The sequence below is a fragment of the Dendrobates tinctorius genome, unplaced genomic scaffold, assembly GCF_039654945.1.
Source record: "Dendrobates tinctorius isolate UK_male_01 unplaced genomic scaffold, ASM3965494v1 ptg000143l, whole genome shotgun sequence".
Taxonomy (NCBI): Eukaryota; Metazoa; Chordata; class Amphibia; order Anura; family Dendrobatidae; genus Dendrobates; species Dendrobates tinctorius.
This window is the reverse complement of record NW_027361810.1, coordinates 2,016,966-2,040,353: the sequence shown is the minus strand read 5'-3', so window position 1 is coordinate 2,040,353 and position 23,388 is coordinate 2,016,966. Positions and strand designations below refer to the sequence as shown.

At 44.6% G+C, this 23,388-nt stretch overlaps 1 protein-coding gene across 8 annotated transcripts in view; it reads right to left on the bottom strand.

The window, feature by feature from the left end:
* Nucleotides 1–1,267: 1,267 nt before the first annotated feature.
* The window catches only part of TFCP2L1 (transcription factor CP2 like 1), a 35,601-nt gene continuing 13,480 nt past the window's right edge, over nt 1,268–23,388 (bottom strand). For 2 of the 8 annotated variants that reach the window (XM_073545305.1, XM_073545301.1), the window contains exons 5-16: nt 23,192–23,301; nt 20,812–20,964; nt 20,108–20,218; nt 19,353–19,444; nt 19,065–19,113; nt 16,618–16,671; nt 16,442–16,538; nt 15,172–15,262; nt 14,988–15,085; nt 13,356–13,498; nt 2,233–2,284; nt 1,268–2,151 (exon numbers count right to left, since the gene is read on the bottom strand). In XM_073545305.1, coding sequence (XP_073401406.1) covers nt 2,114–2,151; nt 2,233–2,284; nt 13,356–13,498; nt 14,988–15,085; nt 15,172–15,262; nt 16,442–16,538; nt 16,618–16,671; nt 19,065–19,113; nt 19,353–19,444; nt 20,108–20,218; nt 20,812–20,964; nt 23,192–23,301 — 1,088 coding nt within the window. In that variant the 3' untranslated portion in view covers nt 1,268–2,113. The remainder of the gene's footprint in view (nt 2,152–2,232; nt 2,285–13,355; nt 13,499–14,987; nt 15,086–15,171; nt 15,263–16,441; nt 16,539–16,617; nt 16,672–19,064; nt 19,114–19,352; nt 19,445–20,107; nt 20,219–20,811; nt 20,965–23,191; nt 23,302–23,388) is intronic. The other 6 variants (XM_073545306.1, XM_073545303.1, XM_073545307.1 and 3 more) reach the window with 4 other exon arrangements.

Sequence of the window (23,388 nt, the reverse complement as noted above, 5' to 3'; positions counted from 1 at the left end):
CATAGAAAACAAATCAATCACAACAACATTCAATCACCTTCACCTCTAGAATTTCCCACAGAAAAAGCAGATATCAGAAAAAGAAAAAGGGGGCTCCGACCACCAGGATATAACCCAACTACCCCTATTCCTTATATAAATGCTCAGACCAGCTGAGGTCCTCCCCACACCCTATAAGGCGAAATTGGAGACAAAAAAACACGACCTTGATGCACATATTTAGAAGTTATATTCCTGGGATTATATTTTGCCCATCCTTTCATACAATTCTCTTTTGCAGATTTATTGATTTTTCTTTGGCTACAAAGCACCATATTTAAATCATTGATCAGTCCTCCCAGCTCTCGTCTCATCTAATGATTAAAAAGGAACTGACACTTGTACCATGATGTTAAATGCTACCTCACAATATTCAAGTCCCTGCCCCCGAGGAACAGTCCTTTTTGCAGAGATTATATGTTCTGAAGGGCATTGTTAATCGTAGGATACGGTGGCATCCATTGTAAGCACGAACATCTCCAGGTGCTGCTGGTTCAGCGGCTTGCTCCAAGGCACAGAATAGGGACTTCTTGGGACACATCCAATTTCAACGTATGTGCATTTAAGGTGACTACTACATCATACAAAACGCTCAGAAAAGGATTCATACAGGGAGAAAAAAAACAAACACAAAAAAAAAAAAACAAAAAGCCTAAATGAAAATGTGGAAGTTTCCATTCTAGACAAAATATGTTCTGTGCTGACGACCATATGTCACCCGGGTGCAATTACTTCCTGCGCAGCACACAATATTATTAGTACTTAGGTTACGATGCCCGGTGAGGTCACATCAGCTACAGACCCAGAAGGATGCAGCAGCACCTTGTTTGCGCCAAGACATCAGTAGTGGTTTGGTATAATAGCTAGCGGGTAGCTAGATATGTGGAGCCAATTCTGAAGGCTAAAGTAACCCAGACATCCTGCTGTATAGACATTCTGTGGAGTGCTGGTAGAAGGGACCCTTACCACCAGAAACCTCACATTTCCAAGTATGGAAACTGTAGCAGTAATGCAACATAAAGTATGACCATTACATATGTGCATTCAGTGTGTTTATAGGGTGCAGCATATTGCTGTTTCTTTGCACCTGGCCCTGCCTAAATTGGTCTATCGCACATCACCAGCTTTAGTAAGCAGCAAATGGGAAAGTGTGTGTATAAGGGGGGGTGAAGAGAAGGACTGATTTTGCAAGGTATAAAGTCCCAAAGACACAATTACCAGCAGCCTGTAAAACTTTACGCAGAAATGCATTTTACTTGGTGCTGGCAGGAACACTTCTCCATTCAATTTAATCAAGAAAAGAGCAGTGAGAGGAATAAGACTCAAGTTTAAGAGACGCCAGTGTCCTACATTATATAGGTAAATCAATGACCATCATGAGCTACAAGAACCCCGATCTGTGTAGTGTCCAGTACCATGAGGAATGCCAGTGCGACAGATCTCAGATTTTGCAAAGCAGCTACAGAAATGCAAAAAATTACACATCATGGGGGATGTTACGCAGCACATGGGGGAGCAATGACAGAATTCCCATGTCCTGTTTATATCATTGGCATGTACGTTACATTCAGTTGTGGTCTTTACAATCACGTGTTTATAGTAGATATATTATTGGGGTCATCCTGACTGCACCCCACATAGCACCACCGGCACACTGATACCATACCACTTCCTACAGTGGACACAAGTGGGCAATGGAGCCAACCTGGATGGCCCCAAAAATTCTATAACAAAGTTCGTCCTGTCAACAAGGGGTCCTGAGTGTTTAACATGACATGGAGACCGATCCACATGCATGGCTCCAGTGTTTGGAAAGCTTCAGGTATTTACATCACAGGTCAGAGATGACAATGCAAGAAGAGAGGTTCACATATTTACATCTGTACAATTCACAGTGCAGCCACGAGGGGTCCACATGACGCCCACCAGGCACTGGGTCTATAAAACTAAAGACTTTTCTATACAAATTTTGCATTGCTGTTCTATGTTGCTACACACCAACAAGGGCACTGGCCATTTAATACTCCCATCAGATGGCAAAGGCTCAGTCTTCATTCTGGCAATTTGTGGCATTTCACTTTAAGATGAAGTCATAACAGGCGCTATTCTCTGCTGCAAAACAGAAAGCACAGCCGTTAATAGAGGCAACCAGGGAGGACCTACGACGACCATCATCCAAGGCTGAGGACCTACCTTTCAGAGTGCTGAGGCTGAAGCACGACTCATCAGGGAAGTTCTGCACCATCTGAGGAGAAATAGAAGAACAATTACAATTCACATTTTAGAGCTACAAATACTCTAGAATAAAACCTCACACCCACGATGAGGGACCAGAGCTTATGTACAAAGTTCTTCCATGTATTATATGAACCTATAAAGAAACTTTACAAACAATTTGAATATCATATCTGAGCACCACACTGAGAATCCCTTAGGATGGGCTCATCTCTCAGCAGTCCCTGCTTGTTCAGCATATGCCATGGTGGTTGATGGTAGAAGTGGAGCAAGAGTGTGGATGTGAAATATAAATGCCAGCACGGTGGCTCAGTGGTTAGCACTTCAGCCTTGCAGCGCTGGGGTCCTGGGTTCAAATCCCACCAAGGACAACATCTGCAAGGAGTTTGTATGAACTCCCAGCTTTCCTCCCACATTCCAGAGACGGGGAATTTAGATTATGAGCCCCAATGGGGACAGTAGTGATAATGTCTGTAAAGCGCCGTGGAATTAATGGCATTATATAAGTGATTAAAATAAATAAGTGCCACCATGTAAACTGCTAATAATGCGCACTAGCTCGCATCGTGACCCCCACCATCTACACCCCCTGAGATGCATCCAGGGGTCTGCTGACCGAGGCCATCAATTACACTACACACAGTGTATAACAAGCAATCAAAGGATCACAATTCAAGTCCTTTAAAAAGGCACTAAAACATTAAGTAAAAAAGAGATCTATCTATCTATCTATCTATATATATATATATATATATATATATATATATATATATATATATATATATATATATATATATATATAGTACCGCTTAGAGTGATGAAACTGTTGAGATTTTCAATCTCATTTGGTCTCCCTTCCTCTTCATGTCCCATTACCTATGCTTATCCTTTCCCCTCCGGTCTATTGTCAGTCTTTTAGGTCTCACCTCCTTTTCAGATTGTTCGATATATAAAAAAATTTGATAATCATAATTTACTGCATATTTATTACATATTCGGTTTAATATGTTTTTCATTGTAATCTGATTCTATATACCGGTAAGTCTTTATTTTTCAGTCTTTCTTTCAATTCTACATCTTGTTAACCCCTTAACCCCCAAGGGTGATTTGCACGTTCATGACGGGGCCAATTTTTACCATTCTAACCACTGTCCCTTTATGAGATAATAACTCTGAAACGCTTCCATGGATCCCAGTGATTCTGACATTGTTTTCTCGTGACATATTGTACTTCATGTTAGTGGTAAAATTTCATTCAAATAACTTGCGTTTGTGAAAAAAAAAAACACGGAAATTTGGCGAAATTTTAAGATTTCGCAATTTTCCAACTTTGAATTTTTATGCCCTTAAATCACAGAGATACGGCACACCAAAAACTTGATAAGTAACATTTCCCACATGTTTACTTTACATCAGCACAATTTTGGAATCAAAATTTTTTTTTGTTAGGAAGTTATAAGGGTTAAAAGTTGACCAGCGATTTCTCATTTTTGCAACACCATTTTATTTTTACGGACCACATCACATTTGAAGCCTCTTTGAGGGGTCTATGATAGAAAATACCCAAAAGTGACACCATTCTAAAAACTGCACCCCCTAAGGTGCTCAAAACCACATTCAAGAAGTTTATTAACCCTTCAGGTGCGTCACAGGAATTTTTTGAATATTTAAAAAAAAAACAAAAAAAAACAAAACGAACATTTAACTTTTTTTCACAAAAAAAAATACTTCAGGTTCAATTTTTTTTGTTTTACCAAGGGTAGCAGGAGAAATTGGACTGCAAAAGTTATTGTGCAGTTTGTCCTGAGTACATTGATACCCGATATGTGGGGGGGAACCACTGTTTCGTCGCATGGCAGAGCTCAGAATGGAAGGAGCGCCGTTTGACTTTTTCAATGCAAAATTGGCTGGAATTCAGATCTGACGCCATGTCACGTTTGGAGAGCCCCTGATGTGCCTAAACAGTGGAAACCCCCCACAAGTGACTCCATTTTGGAAACTAGACCCCCCAAGGAACTTCACTAGATATGTGGTGAGAACTTTGAACCCACAAGGGCTTCACAGAAGTTTATAACGTACAGCGGTACAATTAAAAAAATCATTTTTTCCACAAAAATGATCTTTTCACCCCCAATTTTTATTTTTCCAAGTGTAACCGGACCCTAGAAGTTATTGTGCAATTTGTCCTGAGTACGCTGATACCCCATATGTGGGAGAAAACTACTGTATGGGCACACGTCGGGGCTCGGAAGGGAAGTATGACGTTTTGGAATGCAGACTTTGATGGAATGGTCTGCGGGTGTCATGTGCGTTTGGAGAGCCAATGATGTACCTAAACTCCCCACAAGTGACCCCATTTTGGAAACTAGACCCCCCCCCCACGGAACTTATCTAGATGTGTGGTGAGCACTTTGAACCCCCAAGTGCTTCACAGAAGTTTATAACGCCCGGGCGTGAAAATAAAAAAAATCATTTTTTTCCACAAAAATGATATTTTTCCCCCCAATTTTTTATTTTCCTACGGGTAACAGTAGAAATTGGACCCCAAAAGTTGTTTTGCAATTTGTCCTGAGTAGGCTGATACCCTATATGTGGGGGTAAAACACTGTTTGGGCACATGGCAGAGCTTGGAAGGGAAGGAGCACCATTTGACTTTTTCAACGCAGAATTGGCTGGAATTGAGATCAGACACCATGTTGCATTTTTAGAGCACCTGATGTGCCCAAACAGTGGAAACCCCCAATTCTAACTCCAACTCTAACCCCAACACACCCCTAACCCTAATCTCAGCCCTAACCCTAGCGGCGGGAAAATGGAAATAAATACATTTTCTTTTAATTTTATTATTTTTCCCCAACTAAGGGGGTGATAATGGGGGGTTTGATTTACTATTTATGGCGGTTTTTATGTTTGGCAGCTGTCACACACTTAAAGACTCTTTTTATTGTAAAAATAGTTTTTGCATCACCACATATTGAGCGCTATAATTTTTCCATATTTTGACCCACTGAGTCATGTGAGGTCTTATTTTTTGCGGGACAAGCTGATGTTTTTATTGGTATCATTTTCAGGCACGTGACATTTTTTGATCGCTTTTTATTCCGATTTTTGGGACGCAGAATGAACAAAAATAGAATTAGACTTACCGGTAATTCGGTCTCCACACCCTAATGGGGGTCAGGAAGCACGAGAGGTTAAAAGGTCCCTCCCACCTCCCTGTCACCAGTGACTTATAACTGATTACCATAGCAGCGGTTACCTTAAGATTCTCAGAATTTGTCCAAGAATACAGGGAGGGAAATAGTGGTGTCGTGGAAGGTTTCTAGAAACCGAATTACCGGTAAGTCTAATTCTATTTTCTCTAGCAACCTTCCACGGCAGCATAGGAGGCATAACAACCTATTCTGCACTGGGGGGGGGGGACAACGGCCTGAAGAACTTTTCGGCCAAAGACTAAATCCCTGTTAGATACAAGGTCTAATCTGTAATGTTTGGTAAAGGTATGTAGGGAGGACCAAGTTGCTGCCCTACAAATCTGCTCTGAAGATGCGCCTGCCCTCTCAGCCCATGAAGTAGAGGTAGGCCGCGTTGAATGCGCCTTGATCCCTGCAGGGGGAGTGATGTTTTGCGCCAGATACGCTTCAGAGATAGCTCTTCTAATCCAGTTGGCAATGGTGTTGTTTGCCACCTTTTTTCCCTTGTTTGGGCCAGAGGTATGGATAAATAGGTTGTGATCGACTCTATAGGGTTTGGCACACTCCAAGTAGTGGAGAACTACACGTCTTACATCCAGCGTGTGAAACCCCTCCTCTTTAGGGTTTGCTGGGTTCTGGCAGAATGAAGGAAGGATTATATTCTGTGACCTGTGGAAGTCAGACACAACCTTCGGTAGAAAGGATGGATCAAGAGAGCACTATGGAGTCGCCTCTAACAGTTAGGTAGGGTTCCCTAACCGAGAGCATGGAGCTCTCCCACTAGCCTTGCTGAAGTTATTGCTATAAGGAAGGCCACCTTACAGGTGAGGAGCTGAGAAGTACAGGATGACAAGGGCTCGAAGGGAGATTGAGTGAGTCCCGTAAGTACCACATTCAAGTCCCATGTTGGGACAGCTATTAGTTTCTTTAGATGAAGTCTAGTGGCCGATGTCATGAATCTTCTTATCCACCTGTGGTTGGCCAAGTCACAGTCAAACACAAAACTTAATGCTGACACCTGTACTTTCAATGTGCTAGGTTTTAGACCTAGTTCCAGCCCCCTCTGCAGGAAGTCCAGGATACAGGAAATGTTGGGCCTTTCTGGGTCAGGCCAGTCTGGTAGATACCATGAAGAGAACTTCTTCCATATTTTATTATATACACTCACTGGCCACTTTATTAGGTACACCATGCTAGTAAGGGGTTGGACCCCCTTTTGCCTTCAGAACTGCCTCAATTCTTCGTGGCAGAGATTCAACAAGGTGCTGGAAGCATTCCTCAGAGATTTTGGACCATATTGACATGATGGCATCACACAGTTGGCGCAGATTTGTCGGCTGCACATCCCTGATGCGAATCTCCCGTTCCACCACATCCCAAAGATGCTCTATTGGATTGAGATCTGGTGACTGAGGAGGCCATTTGAGTACAGTAAACTCATTGTCATGTTCAAGAAACCAATCTGAGATGATTCGAGCTTTATGACATGGCGCATTATCCTGCTGAAAGTAGCCATCAGATGTTGGGTACATTGTGGTCATAAAGGGATGGACATGGTCAGCAACAATACTCAGGTAGGCTGTGGCGTTGCAACGATGCTCAATTGGTACCAAGGGGCCCAAAGAGTGCCCAGAAAAAATTCCCCACACCATGACACCACCACCACCAGCCTGAACCGTTGATACAAGGCAGGATGGATCCATGCTTTCATGTTGTTTACGCCAAATTCTGACCCTACCATCCGAATGTCGCAGCAGAAATCGAGACTCATCAGACCAGGCAACGTTTTTCCAATCTTCTACTGTCCAATTTCGATGAGCTTGTGCAAATTGTAGCCTCAGTTTCCTGTTCTTAGCTGAGAGGAGTGGTACCCAGTGTGGTCTTCTGCTGCTGTAGCCCATCTGCCTCAAAGTTCGACGCACTGTGCGTTCAGAGATGCTCTTCTGCCTACCTTGGTTGTAACGGGTGGCAATTTGAGTCACTGTTGCCTTTCTATCAGCTCGAACCAGTCTGCCCATTCTCCTCTGACCTCTGGCATCAACATGGCATTTCCGGCCACAGAACTGCCGCTCACTGGATTTTTTTTCTTTTTCGGACCATTCTCTGTAAACCCTAGAGATGGTTGTGCGTGAAAATCCCAGTAGATCAGCAGTTTCTGAAATTCTCAGACCAGCCCTTCTGGCACCAACAATCATGCCACGTTCAAAGGCACTCAAATCACCTTTCTTCCCCATACTGATGCTCGGTTTGAACTGCAGGAGATTGTCTTGACCATGTCTACATGCCTAAATGCACTGAGTTGCCGCCATGTGATTGGCTGATTAGAAATTAAGTCTTAACACACAGTTGGACAGGTGTACCTAATAAAGTGGCCAGTGAGTGTATAGCGATAGTGACTGGTTTCCGAGACTTCTGGAGAGTCTTTATTACCGCTTCCGATAGACCCCTGGCCCTCAGGATCTGGGCTTCAGTAGCCAGGCCGCCAACCTCATTCCCCGGAGGTTTGGGTGATGTAGAGGGCCCCTGCAAGAGAAGGTAGTCTTCCGTGGGTAGGATGAATGGCCCCTCCACCCGCAGTTCTGTTATCAGAGAGTACCAGCTCCTCTTTGGCCACAGTGGAGCTACTAGGATGGTTGGAGGTTGATCCTCCCGAATCTTCCTCAGGGTTGCCGCAAGGATTGGAACTGGCGGGAAGGCGTATGCTAGATGGAACCTCCACCTGTGGGCAAAGGCATCCACTCCCAGGGACCTGTCCCTGGGGTTTAGTGAGAAGTAGTTTTCCACTTGAGCATTCTCTCCTGAGGCTAATAAATCCACCTCGGGGAGGCCCCACCTGTCGACTAGTTTCTGGAAGATTATTTTGTTCAGGGTCCATTCGCCAGGCTGGATGCTTTTTCTGCTTAGGAAATCTGCCTGAAGATTGGCAGTACCCTTCAGGTGAATTGCCGTCAAAGAACGGAGGTGCTTTTCGGCCCAGGAAAATATTCGGTTTGAAGGGCCCACCAGGCTGCTGGATCTCGTACCCCCTTGGTGTCTGAGATGGGCTACTGTTATATTGTCCGAGTAGATCCTGATATGCTGGCCCTGGACCAGGTGCTTTGCTGCCAGCAGGGCCTCCTCCACCGCCTTCAGCTCCCTGAAGTTTGAGGATCTTGCGCTCACTTCCTGGCTCCACAAACCCTGGAATGGGTGTCGAGACACTACAGCTCCCCAGCCTTTTTTTGCTGGCATCTGTCGTTACCGTGACCAATGGGGTCTGAGACCAGCTGATTCCCTTGCAAAATTTTTTGTGGTCTATCCACCATGCCAGTGAAGCTCTCACTACCCCTGGGGTCTGGACTTTCCTGTTCAGGCAGGTGTGATCCCGGTTCCAGTTTTTTAGAATGTGGGACTGGAGCGTTCTGGAGTGAGCCTGTGCCCAAGGCACCGATTGGATACAGGAGGTCATAGACCCTAGTATGGACATAGCTGACCTGAGGGTCAGGGATCTCTGTTCCCTGAACTTTGAGATCCTTGATATTATGGATCTCTGGTGTTCCTCCGGGAGGAAGGACATTTGATTTTTTTAATCCAGTCGAATTCCTAAGAATTTCACCTCCTGGGAAGGTTGGATTTGCGACTTCTTTATGTTCGGGATCCATCCTAACGACTGAAGAATGTCCAGAGTCTGAGTCACCTGTAGCTCCAGAGTACAGTAGGAGGCTGCTATTAGTAGGTCGTCCAGGTAGGGTACAATACATATGCCCTGGCTTCTGATGTGGGACACAGCCTCTGTCATGATCCTGGAGAATACTCGAGGAGCAGATATCATCCCAAATGGAAGCACGTTGTACTGGAAGTGTTTTATTTCTGGACCCTGATGGATCGCGAACCTCAGATACTTCCTGTGGGAAGGATGGATGGGGATGTGGAAATAGGCATCCTTCAGATCTATAGTAGCCATAAAGTAATCCTGCCCTATCAGAGGAATGGCGGTCCTTACCGACTCCATCTTGAATTTGTGGTATGCAATGTGTCGGTTGAGGCCCTTTGGATTTATTATCCGCGACTCTCCTGTGGGTTTTTTTTTTACTAGGAACAATCTGAAATAATGCCCTCTTCCTTGTTCCTCCACAGGGACCTGAGAGATGGCCTTTGCCAGTAGAAGCTGCTGAATGCCGGAGTTTAGAGCTGGGATCTCCCAAGATGGTAGGGAGGTGACTCTCATACCCCGCGGGGGATAGGATTCGAGCTCCAGCAGTAGGCCCTCTCTGATCACACGGAGGACCCAGGGGCTGTTGGAAATCAACTGCCAGGCAAAAAAGAATCTTGAAAGCCTTCCCCCCACCGGGATCGAGTCATTGTTTTTCTTGGGGCTGCTGTTGTTGCTGCTGGGGGACCAAGATGTTCCTGCCTCTCCCTTTAGCGTAGCTCCATCTTCCAGTCTTTCCCTTCCCTCGTGGTTGGGATGACTGATTCAGGGGGGCTCGAAAAAGACGTTTCCTTGTGGTTCTCTGCTCGGGAAGCACCTTCTTTTTGTCTGTGGCTTTTTCCAGAATTTTGTCCAAGGCAGGGCCGAAGACATGTTCACCTTTAAAGGGTAAAGAGCATAGTTTAACCTTGGATGTAATGTTTCCGCTCCACGTCTTAAGCCAGAAAGCTCGTCTGGCAGAGTTTGATTGTACCATGGCTCTGGCAGAAGTACGGATCATCTCCATTGATGCATCTGCCAGGAAGCCCATAGCTCTCTGCAAGATAGGGAGTGAGTTAAGGTCACCCCTTGGGGTACCATGCGAAATATGGTTCTCTAGTTCTTCAATCCATTGAAAGAGGGACCTAGAGACACAAGTGGACGAAATTCCTGATTTCAAGGTGGCCGCAGAGGTTTCCCCATGTTTTCCTCAGGAGGCTTTCAGCTTTACGGTCCATCGGGTCTCTAAGCTGAGACGCATCATCAAATGGTAGAACCGTCTTCTTTACCACCCTTGCCACCTGGACATCAACCTTCGGGATGTCCCATTTAAACCCCTCTCCTTCCAGAGGAAATCCATGACGGAGCTCTGAAGGGGCTGAGTAGCGTTTCTCAGGGTATTCCCATTCCTGGGAGATCATGTCTGCTATGCTTTATGAAATGGAGAGCCTGCTCGTTTAGGTCCTTCATATCCCCCAAACATGCAATCCTGTGCTGTTTGCGTGACAGGTTCCTCTTCTAGGTCCATAGTGGCGCGTACTGCGCTAATCAACTCCTCCACGTATTCTGTGGAAAGGAGATACCTTCTAACGTCAGGTGCCCTAGAGGTCCCTGGTTGCTCCCAATTTTTCGGAGCTCGAGTTGAATGATCTCTCCGACTCAGATTCGGAATCCTCCACCTGAATCCTCCACTTTTTTGAAGGTGGTGAGCCCATAATTGGAGGGGGTGGAGGTGGCGGAAGGGGGGGGGGACAGGGCAGCTAATGAGGTCTGAACCTGACGGGTGACCAAGCTGCGGATCTCGTCAATTAATGACGGGTGCTCAGCCCTGACCACTTTATCCGTGCATGCCTGACATAACTTTTTCTCCCAATTAGAGGGAAGCTTCGTACTGCATATGGCACACTTTCCCGATTTGCTGGAGGTATTGGTGCTTTTATGGGCAGACTTTTCTCCCTATAAAAAGAGAGGGGGAGAAGTATTTTGAGGACCTCTATCCCGGCTCGCACCACTAGGACCCATCCCAGATAACACTCACTGTGGCTGGGGCAGCGCTGGGCTCTGCAGATGCAGGGCAGGAAGAACCGTCCATGACAGCAGGGGATTTGCCTTACCTGTTGGCGTCTTCCGGCGGGTTAATAACGGGTTAACTCCGCCCTCAGCGCGTCAGTTTGATTCCCCCTCCTCCTCCCTGGGTCCTGGAGCAGGCACAGCAGGCGCCGGCGAGCTCCTCGCGCTGGCAGCAGGATGGGGGCCCGCCATGACAGCTCCATATACCCCGGAAGTGACCTGTTCGCATGACGTCACATCCGGGTCTCGCCAGAACGCAGGAGAGGATGAGATACCGGAGAGCTGCGGGAGGCCTCCGGCGGGGATCACTGGCCCGCTTTACTCCCCAAAGCGGAGCGCGGGAGGGCCAGGAAAGGTCCTGGATTCAATAGAAGGCGGGAACAGAACGGAGGAGGGAAGGCTGCGCCACCAACCACCACTGCCCGGCTCTGAAACTTTTCCTCAGCTATGCTATAGCAGCCGGCCAGACAGCACACCAGACCTCTCCATGCCCCATGGGGGACAGGAAAGACACTGGTGAGAGGGAGATGGGAGGGACCTTTTAACCTCTCGTGCTTCCTGTCCCCCATTAGGGTGTGGAGATGACCTCCTCCTATGCTGTCGTGGAAGGTTGCTAGAGAAAACCAGCGTTTCATGAATTTCTTTTGGGGGGGTGCGTTTACACCGTTCCGCCTGCGTTAAAATTGATAAAGCGGTTTTATTCTTCGGGTCAGTACGGTTACAGCGATACCTCATTTAGGTCTTTTAGGTTTTGGCGCTTTTATGCAATGAAAACAGTTTTATATAAAAAAATTATTTTTGCATCGCTTTATTCTGCGAGCTATAACTTATTTTTTTGCTGATGATGCTGTGTGGCGGCTCGTTTTTTGCGGGACAAGATGACGTTTTCAGCGGTACCATGGATATTTATATGCATCTTTTTTGATTGCGCGTTATTGCACTTTTTGTTCGGTGGTTTGATAATTATTTTTTGCTTCGTTTTTTATTTTTTAAGGGGTTCGCTATGGACGTGGCGATACCAAATATGTGTACTTTTATTGTTTTTTTTTTTATTATTATTATTATTTCCAAAAAATGAATTCGGGAAGAATTTTTTTTTAAATTTATTTAGCAAAATTTTTTTACACTTTATATATATATTTTTTTAACTTTATTACATTGTCCCAGGTGGGACATCACTGTCCTGTGACAGATCGCTGATCTGTCACATCACAGATCACGGTGACAGATCAGCGATCTGTCACAGGCACTACATAGACTTCCTCCTTGCCTGCTCTTTGCAGGCATGAGAAAGCCAGCTCCCTGCAGGCCCCCGTCGCCATCTTAGATTCGGGGACCTACAGGGATAGAGCCCCCCGCAGCAGCGCTGCACATTGCGCTGCTGTGGGGGGCTCAGGGAAGCACGGAGGGAGCTCCCTCCCTGCCGATGCTTCCCTTTAACCCCCGGTACACCGCGATCGTGTGATCGCTGATCGCTGTGACGTACTATCCCGTCCCTGGGAATTAAGTCCCAGGGCACATGGACGGGATAGCATGGCAGTAAGGGGTTAAACATGAAAATCTTTCAAAAATATAGCAATATTTAACCCTGCAGTAAAATGTGTAAAGAGGGGGAAAAAAAAAAAAAAAAAAAAAAAAGCAATAGTGATTAAAACGTGGACACAAAGGAAAAAACCCATACAGTTGTGGTATCACCTTAATCATTGCGGCTACATTGATAGAAAAAAATAGGATGAAGCAAAAATAAACAGACAGTCAAAGCGCCTGAAAGAAGAGGGGGACAAAAGCAAAAGAACAAAAACTAAACAAAAACTAAAAGTTGCCTCTTTCCTTAAGGCGTTAAAGTCAAATGAGCTTTGTATTTTGAGTTCCTAATGGACATGTATATCAGATCACCTCCTACGACCGCACCTCAAGCCCTGCAGCGTTATTCTCACCGTCACACAGACGTTTCGGCGTCCATTATGGTGTCATTCATCATATGAACCTGATGCGCCTGACTGTGGGGGACATTCCTGATATACTGTCACAGGTCACAAGTCAAAAGTAGAAGTCTCATGAGATTTTTTTAAGCTGCATTCACCTTTCGTTACTATTTCTCAATTTACATAATAAGTTGGAAGACAGAAATCCGCTGAAGTGCTCACCTCTGTGCTTACAACCACATGGATTCCAGTTGGTCCCTGCTTATAAAGCTGATTGATATGCTGTGGGGAGATTGCATACAAGTTTGCAATCTTCTCCAATAATTCCACGGCTGTCACCTCCTCTAAGAATAATGCATGGTACACTGCAGAGAGAGCGCAATGTTAGCAGGGATTGCTCGCACACAGGCATGTGGTTAAAAAAAATTGACAAAAAAAAAAAAAAATCAAGACTTTAATGTAAATAACCAATTGTGAAAACAGAAGCCTCAAACTGCAGATACAAGACTTTTTGGGGGAATTATGCATGTGCTATATGGCGAAACAGGTTTGACAGGAAACAGACCCTGAAACAACACCCCTAGAATCAGGAGACAAAATGTATGAATAACTCGTTCTACATTCCCCCCGGGTGACACAGATCAGTCACTAGGTGCAAGTTCTGATTTTGTTTCAACACGAGCCGCACAGGACTGGACACTATTCAGACTGCGGGAAAAGCCAGTACCAAGTCTGATCAATCCCATGTAGCCAACAGCAGGCCATGCGTCTAGAATAATTGCACTTACATTAGTTTTTATTAGTTATGAACTTTTGCTACAGATGATCAAGGTGAACTTTGTCTTATAGCACTGCACCCCACAATATACCATACTCTTCAGAATATAAGACGCACTGAACCATAAGACGCATCTAGGTTTTAGAGGAGGAAATTAGAAAAAAAATTGAAGAAAAAAAATGTGGTAATGATGCACTGTTATGGGGGGAAAGGGTGGTATCTGCTGCTGACACTTATAGGGGTAATGTCCCCCAATCCTGTACCAATATCCCCCGTCCAGGTATACACGGTCCCCTCATCCCCGTCCCTATACACACACACTTCGTCTCCTCCATCCCCATCCTGGTATACATGGTCCCCTCATCACACTGCACGAACAAAAAAAAAAAAAAAAAAAAAATAATTCTACTTTCCTTCCCTCCCTTGCAGCTCAGCTTCCTGTGTTGATGCCAGCAGCTGATTTTAGAGTGTGACAGCGCATTTCTTCACTGCCATGCACCTACCCACCCACAGAGGTCAGCTATTAAAGAAGTTGAATACTCACTGCTCCCCAGGCCCGGGACTATGGGAGTTGAGAGCAATGAATATTCATCTTTAATAGCGGGTACACAGTTCGCCGCAGCCGCCAGCTTCCTGAAGTGGATGGGTGATCATGTGTGCTCGATATTAAACAGAATGAATATTCACTGCTCTCCACTCCCATAGTCGCCGGCTTCAGTGCACAGATGTAGGAGGAGCTATGGGCGTGAGGAGCAGTGAACATTCATTTTAACAGTGGGCACACTAGTTAGCTGCAGTTGCCGGCTCCTGCCTCCTGTGACCGGCTCCTCTGTAGCGCCCCCCCCCCACCCAACAGCCACAAGGTACATCCGGACTATAAGGCACACCCTCCCCGACTTTCCTCAAAATTTTGTAGGAAAACAATGTCTTCTAGTTTTTTGTAAAATACAGTAAGTTTAGAAAACAAAAAGCTCATTAAACCAAAAGCATGGGGAAAAAAAAAAAAATGCTAAACCTTTTTTTTTTTCCTTCAAAAAGCCTCTCCAATAAGAAGTTAACATGAAGCAGCCACCTACCACACAGAGAGTCGCTGGAGTCTCCTTTGTGCTGCAGGACAGTTCTGTTCTGCTCAGATTCGTGGCAGACATATAAGGTTAGCCTGGGCCTCACATGCCTGCAGAAAGACACATGATATTCATCACCTGCAGCTATAAATCCTGCTGATGACTGAATTCCAGGCTGCAGGAGACTTGTACCAACCTTCCCTTCACCGCATTAAATAGCCGAATGCCATCAGCAGCGCCACAGACTTGCATGAAATCATCTTTAGTCATCTTTAATAAATCAGCACCTGGAGATTATAGGTAAAATGTCAGATATGTAACTAGATCATGTAATCCATTAATAGAAATCTAATCATGGGGAGATCTTTATTATGATGTATGGGAAGGTGCGGTCCTGACTCCTCTCCAGCAGTCTTGTTCCACCTGTCTACCCAAATGTTGAGGAGCCTGAACCACCAATACAAGAGAGTTCTCGGAGGCTTCTCCAGATGCCAGGAATGTTCTGCCAGGAACACTCCTAGGCCCAACAGCTAATAAGTAGCACTTCTCAAGAAATTAAAATCTTTCCAGCAACTGGAATAACACGCAGCAGAGGCTCATCACGTAGACGACGTGCGATTGGCGGGGTTGGGCTGCGCCTCACATTTTTGATTTCCACGCAACATCCATCATCACTGACCCAAAGAACACCACAAGTTACGCTTAAGGCACAATCTGAATGTTTTAATTACTTTTAAACAATATTAAACATAAGTAGTTATAAAAATGGATCCATAGGTGGTGATACAGCTGCTAAAAGCCCAAGTTCACCTCTTACCACAATGTACAAATAACAGATGGTAAAATAACCATTTGAATCCAGGGCTGCAGTCACAAGTCAGATGGTTGTTGAAAACAGTCAGTGAGCGTGTAACATAGTAACATAGTTATTAAGGTTGAAGGGAGACTTTAAGTCCATCTAGTTCAACCCATATCCTATCCTAACTTGCCCTAACAGGCCTCCCTACACCTAACAGTTTGGGAGTGTGGTTTTATACATGAACTGACTCTTAGCTTAGGCTTTTTTTTGCGGAGAAGCAGGAGAGCCCACCCAGGGAAAGTTAAAAAGTTTGGACCCACAGAAGCGCTAGGATAGGTGTGAGACGGCTGTTGTCCTCCTTCACTTCCCCGCTCCCCCTGCATGTTAAAGGATTCTCCTGGCATATGGAATAAAGGATATTTTATTTATTTATTTTTTTTTTTTAGAAGTAATGGCGAGTGCTGTTTCTTTTTTCAATATTGAATGCACTTGCTCTTCAACACATTTTTCATGCACCAGCTAGCTCATTACCAGGTGGTGCGCTTCATACTAAGGACAGGTTCAGACTGCAGTCAGATTGGTTGTGCTTTTTCACTTTTTGCTAAAGTTAAAAAGTTGACAACCCCATATAAGAAAAAAAAAGAAAAATGCCCGAGACTGCACCTACCAGAGAAACTGGACAGCAGCCTGCAGTACTGAGGGAATCTGTTGCGCTGAAGCCACTGCTGCACCTCTTGGATGTTTGCCGAAGGCACAAGATGCTGCTTACAGGGAGTATAGATAATAAGTGATGATTCCACAGAAATATAAATACCACAGGAACAAATAGAACTTGAAAATTACCTTTCCTTTTTCCTCTGGATTCCAGGTCTCATTATGAAATCCAGGAATTGGTTTCTACAGATAAGAAACATTGTTAAAAGGTAAAAATGTAACAAAAAGCATCTGACTATGCAGACAAACCAGAATGCCTAGTCTATAAAACAGGCAGCGCTATATTAGAGAGGATCTACACAGTATATGGGCCACCATGTTCCCTTTGCAGACTACAGACCGTTAAATACCCCTCATCCATTGTGTATATATCAGACTTACGTCTATGAAAAGGTAATCATAAGAATCCATTTACAGAGGACCTGACATCTGAGGAATAGTGGCCAATGGATGCTCTTCTGTTATTCCTGTTTCCAAGCATTTACTTTTATTAAAGGATTTTCCCACAAACAAAGTAACATTTTATCTCAAAGCTATGAATAATAATTTCCATAACTGTATTCCTTTAAAAAAATATTCCCATGCTGAGAATCTTATAAATGTGCCCCGGCTGTGTAACAGCCGTGTCTGACCGTGCATGAGCATGGTGTGATCATACCACAGGGGAGTGCGCAGCCACGACACAGGGGAGTGCGCAGCCACGACACAGGGGAGTGCGCAGCCACGACACAGGGGAGTGCGCAGCCACGACACAGGGGAGTGCGCAGCCACGACACAGGGGAGTGCGCAGCCACGACACAGGGGAGTGCGCAGCCACGACACAGGGGAGTGCGCAGCCACGACACAGGGGAGTGCGCAGCCACGACACAGGGGAGTGCACAGCCAGGACACAGGGGAGTGCACAGCCAGGACACAGGGGAGTGCACAGCCAGGACACAGGGGAGTGCACAGCCAGGACACAGGGGAGTGCACAGCCAGGACACAGGGGAGTGCACAGCCAGGACACAGGGGAGTGCACAGCCAGGACACAATGGGATCACAGCTACTCGTTTCTCTGAGGTAAAACACTGCTTAAAAGCAGATAGTGAAATGATTTGCCTCAAATAATCAGCTGTGATCCGGTGCGGTAATGTCAGTCTACTCACTTCCTCCTCTGCCCAGGAGACGAGGCATGATCAGGCCATGTTCCTGTACGGTCAGACACAGCCATTACACCTACCGTATTTTACAGATAAGACGCACTTTTTCCTCCAAATTTGGGGGGAAATGGGGGTGCGTCTTATAATGTGTATACACCTTACCAGTACCGTTGCTGCAGGCTGGGATGACCTAAAATCTCATCTCCCAAGATTTTGATGCAGAGATCTCCATCTGGGCATGTGCCGCCCCCCTCTCCGGCAGCCATAGCACAGGAAACCACGGAACTGTGGGGGGGGGGGCTCGGGCCTTTCACAAAATGTTGGCAGCACCCCCGCAGCACTGCCAGAGTCCCTAGCAGCACTGCCGGACACCCCCTCATCCCAGCCTGCAGCATCACCCCACTCCTGCCTCCTACAGCAGCGACCCTGGGACCCCACTTCACCGCAGCCACCACCCCCAGTAAGCAATAAGACATGGATTATAAGAAGCACCTCCATTTAGTTAATTGCTACTCTATCCTTGCACAATATTTTGCTCTTGTATACATACCAACTCCACTTGTGAAATTTGTGATGGAGCTCTTACTTTGCATTTATTCAAGTTTTATGTATTTTTGTACTCCTTGGCTATACCTTTATACTACTACCCCCATATAGTTTTCCTGCTTTGGTAGTGATACTCTGTTTGGCACTTTTTAATGTGTATTTATTTATGGTAATAAACTGATTTTATGGTTGAATATCCTCTGAACACTTCTTGCTTTAATTATGCTCAGTGGGGCCCTTTGTGTTCATACAGCCATTACACAGCAGGGGCACATTTCTAGGATTATCTCAATATAGGAATATATATTATTTTTAATCTCAGTATAGGAATATATATTTTTAAACGCATCCAATTGTCGAACTTATTTTTATTTCAAGATCTATTAATTAAAATGTACTTTGTCCCTGGGAGAACTCTTAAATCCACCATATGGTCCCAGATATAGGACCCTTTCTATTCAGTGCAAGTATGCATTACAGCCTAATTACATGCCCCCCAGAAAATTTTCACACTGAATATCCATATCTCTGGAGCTGTATGACAAATGTAAAGAGGAAAAAAAAGAGGAATAAATCAGGGGAGCAGCGGAAATAACACGAGAAGAAAAGCACAATGACATTGAAGCTTTACAGAGATTTGCTGACGGTACAATGTTAACACATAATAGGAAAGTTTTAGGACTTTGAAGGGTAAGAATTCTGGTACTGGCTGAGTGATCTTTCTCCCACCATATGGAAACCATGCACTTTTAATATCACAAGAAAACTGCGGTCAACATTAAATTAAGCCTATGCTCTACCAAGAGGTATCCAAACCAGCAACAAGCCGGGATGCATGGTGATCTACTGTTTCTTTCTATGTTAGAGGTTACACATTTTTTACATACTTACATCATTTCGCAGTGTGGGAGTTTCCACCTGAGGCGTTGGAGAACAGTTGCTAAAAAAGGGAAAAAAAGCACAAGTAAAATACACGTGAGCAGATAAAAGCTGCTGTCCACAGGAGCGGTGCTGAAAATCTGCTGACTCAGCTGGAGACCAACACCTGCAGACAAGCTCATGAGGAAGCAAAACAACGGGTGACACTTCCTACTGCCTGTAGTGAAAGCAGCGAATACCCACAACAGGTATTACACTGATCCACATATACTAAAAGCAAGAAGCAACAAAAGCACATACCCGTCTCCGATGGTGAAGCTGTTCGGGGAGCTGTTGTATCCAGGAGAAGAGGAGCTATTGGACTGATAAGGCAGATCCGGCCAAGGCGAACACTAAGAACAAAGTTACTTAACATTACAAACTCTTCTCTAAGAGGCTGGTGCAGTATTTGTAAATAAAGATTGCAAATTGTCTTGATAAAACTTCTGCAACTTTACAAAAGGATCACTGCTAAGATCACAAAGTCCTCTGCCAACAGTGGATGGAAAATCTACAAAAGTCTTAACCCAGTCCTGCTGACACAGCGACAATCTAAGGTGCAGCCACACATCTCACCAGACTGCTCTAGAAGAATAAATCGCTTTGAGCTCACAGTTTAATGTGAGTGAAATCAGTTTCATCAGACAGAACACATCCTATATCAGATAATTTGACCATATACCATAATATTGGTCAAACTGGAGGGACATTGGTCAATTTCAGCTTTCCACCTGGAATCCAGAACAGGACATAGTTCAATGTGAACTAAGCACAGCACTAGGACGCAAACTTGGTTAGAAAACGCATAACTGAGAAATGGGACGCCTTTTCAATTCAGCCTATTAATGATAAAATGTTTCTATTCTGATTACTCAAATCTAAAGACATACACAAATCTCCCAACTCTACTCATCACCAGGAATCTGCAAATTAGTGACTGCCGCTTTGGATGCGAACAGAGTAGAACACAAGATGTAATTTGATTGCAGAGCTTTGTGTGTTGTGCGACTTCTCACCTCAGTCAAAATGGTGGTATCGAAGGACGACTGGTATTTCTCCCTCTCCAGCGCAGTCCTTTTTTCAATTTTCTCTCGATCAGTTTTCTGTTTCCGGTCTGCTCCTTTGGGCTATTAGACAATGACAGCACTTATTTAACAATCGTTTAGGTTTCATTGCAGAAAACCTGATATTAAACACTTTCTGCCAAATGTTTTTTTTACATACAATAATAAGGATCATAAATTGCTTAATAGCTCTGTTATATATAATGTCCATTAGGGATGACACCTATAGTTATGAGTTAAAGGTTATCACAGTCCGTCTTTCCTTTGAGCATCAATTCTATGATTAAATAAATAATTGCCATCAGCATCCATGGACACATTGCACAGGAATGTGAACATAATGTTACATTGCCCATTGGGGGGGGGGGGGGAATTGTGTCTTTGAAGAACAGGGAGAACGTAACACTTTATAGAATGGAAGTCACCGGAAGAAGGTCCACAGAGGACACTGAACAAGCAGAGACTTCATTTTGTAAGCCTGCGGAGTTGTGGCCGCAGTTTCGGAGGTCTACTTAAAAGAACGGAACAATCAAGCTACTGAAGAGTTTCTATTTAATGCCATTCTAAAGGGGAATTACATTTATAAGAGTACCTGCAAGCAGAATAATAAAGGCATGATTTATCACTTCAGACAGTGTTTGAATCCCAGCAATTACCTTGAAGACCTTGATCTGGCAGCTGGCCGAGTGTAAATGTTCAGTGTGCTCTCCATTCTCGTTCTGTTTAAACGTGTCAATCTGGATCCTAAATGGAACGCCCTTCTCTCCTCCGTGTTTTCTAGGCGTGAACTCGGTGCTAATACAATGCACCTTAATACAAAACAGCAAATCTGTTATTAGTGAATCTTATCGAATCATTCACTTGGCTTTATAAATCTATGGAATAGGGAAAAAAAAAATCCCACACACCTATGAATTCCCTATGTCTATAACACAAGTCACTGTGTACATACATTACTGACCCTGAGTTACATCCTGTATTATACCCCAGAGCTGCACTCACTATTCTGCTGGTGCAGTCACTGTGTACATACATTACTGATCCTGAGTTACATCCTGTATTATACTCCAGAGCTGCACTCACTATTCTGCTGGTGCAGTCACTGTGTACATACATTACATTACTGATCCTGAGTTACATCCTGTATTATACTCCAGAGCTGCACCCACTATTCTGCTGGTGCAGTCACTGTGTACATACATTACATTACTGACCCTGAGTTACATCCTGTATTATACCCCAGAGCTGCACTCACTATTCTGCTGGTGCAGTCACTGTGTACATACATTACTGATCCTGAGTTACATCCTGTATTATACTCCAGAGCTGCACTCACTATTCTGCTGGTGCAGTCACTGTGTACATACATTACATTACTGATCCTGAGTTACATCCTGCATTATACCCCAGAGCTGCACTCACTATTCTGCTGGTGCAGTCACTGTGTACATACATTACTGACCCTGAGTTACATCCTGTATTATACCCCAGAGCTGCACTCACTATTCTGCTGGTGCAGTCACTGTGTACATACATTACTGATCCTGAGTTACATCCTGTATTATACTCCAGACCTGCACCCACTATTCTGCTGGTGCAGTCACTGTGTACATACATTACATTACTGATCCTGAGTTACATCCTGCATTATACCCCAGAGCTGCACTCACTATTCTGCTGGTGCAGTCACTGTGTACATACATTACATTACTGATCCTGAGTTACATCCTGTATTATACCCCAGAGCTGCGCTCACTATTCTGCTGGTGCAGTCACTGTGTACATACATTACATATCCCGAGTTACATCCTGTATTATACCCCAGATCTGCACTCACTATTCTGCTGGTGCAGTCACTGTGTACATACATTACATATCCCGATTTACATCCTGTATTATACCCCAGAGCTGCACTCACTATTCTGCTGGTGCAGTCACTGTGTACATGCATTACATTACTGATCCTGAGTTACATCCTGTATTATACTCCAGAGCTGCACTCACTATTCTGCTGGTGCAGTCACTGTGTACATACATTACATTACTGATCCTGAGTTACATCCTGTATTATACTCCAGAGCTGCACTCACTATTCTGCTGGTGCAGTCACTGAGTACATACATTACATATCCCGAGTTACATCCTGTATTATACCCCAGACCTGCACCCACTATTCTGCTGGTGCAGTCACTGAGTACATACATTACATTACTGATCCTGAGTTACATCCTGTATTATACCCCAGACCTGCACCCACTATTCTGCTGGTGCAGTCACTGAGTACATACATTACATTACTGATCCTGAGTTACATCCTGTATTATACCCCAGAGCTGCACTCACTATTCTGCTGGTGCAGTCACTGTGTACATGCATTACAATACTGATCCTGAGTTACATCCTGTATTATACTCCAGAGCTGCACTCACTATTCTGCTGGTGCAGTCACTGTGTACATACATTACATTACTGATCCTGAGTTACATCCTGTATTATACTCCAGAGCTGCACTCACTATTCTGCTGGTGCAGTCACTGAGTACATACATTACATTACATATCCCGAGTTACATCCTGTATTATACCCCAGACCTGCACCCACTATTCTGCTGGTGCAGTCACTGAGTACATACATTACATTACTGATCCTGAGTTACATCCTGTATTATACCCCAGACCTGCACCCACTATTCTGCTGGTGCAGTCACTGTGTACATACATTACTGATCCTGAGTTACATCCTGTATTATACCCCAGAGCTGCACTCACTATTCTGCTGGTGGAGTCACTGTGTAGATACATTACATTACTGATCCTGAGTTACATCCTGTATTATACTCCAGAGCTGCACTCACTATTCTGCTGGTGCAGTCACTGAGTACATACATTACATTACTGATGCTGAGTTTCATCCTGTATTATACTCCACAGCTGAACTCACTATTCTGCTGGTGGAGAGGTACTTTATGTAGATTCTTTATGCAAACAGAGAGCAGAGGTCAATGTACAATTTTAGGACCTAAATAGCAAGACTTACTACCTGAATGAATGCAGAGGCTCGCTTGCTGGGATCCCACAAGAATTCCACAGTATTCAGCTGTGTTGGGCTCACTCTGGGATCCAATATACCAATAGACATAGGGACATCTGCGCAGGGAACAGAATAATCAACTATGTAAATATAGTAAAGTGTTTCATGCAGAGTAAGAAGAGTGGTCTGGAGAAAGACTGACA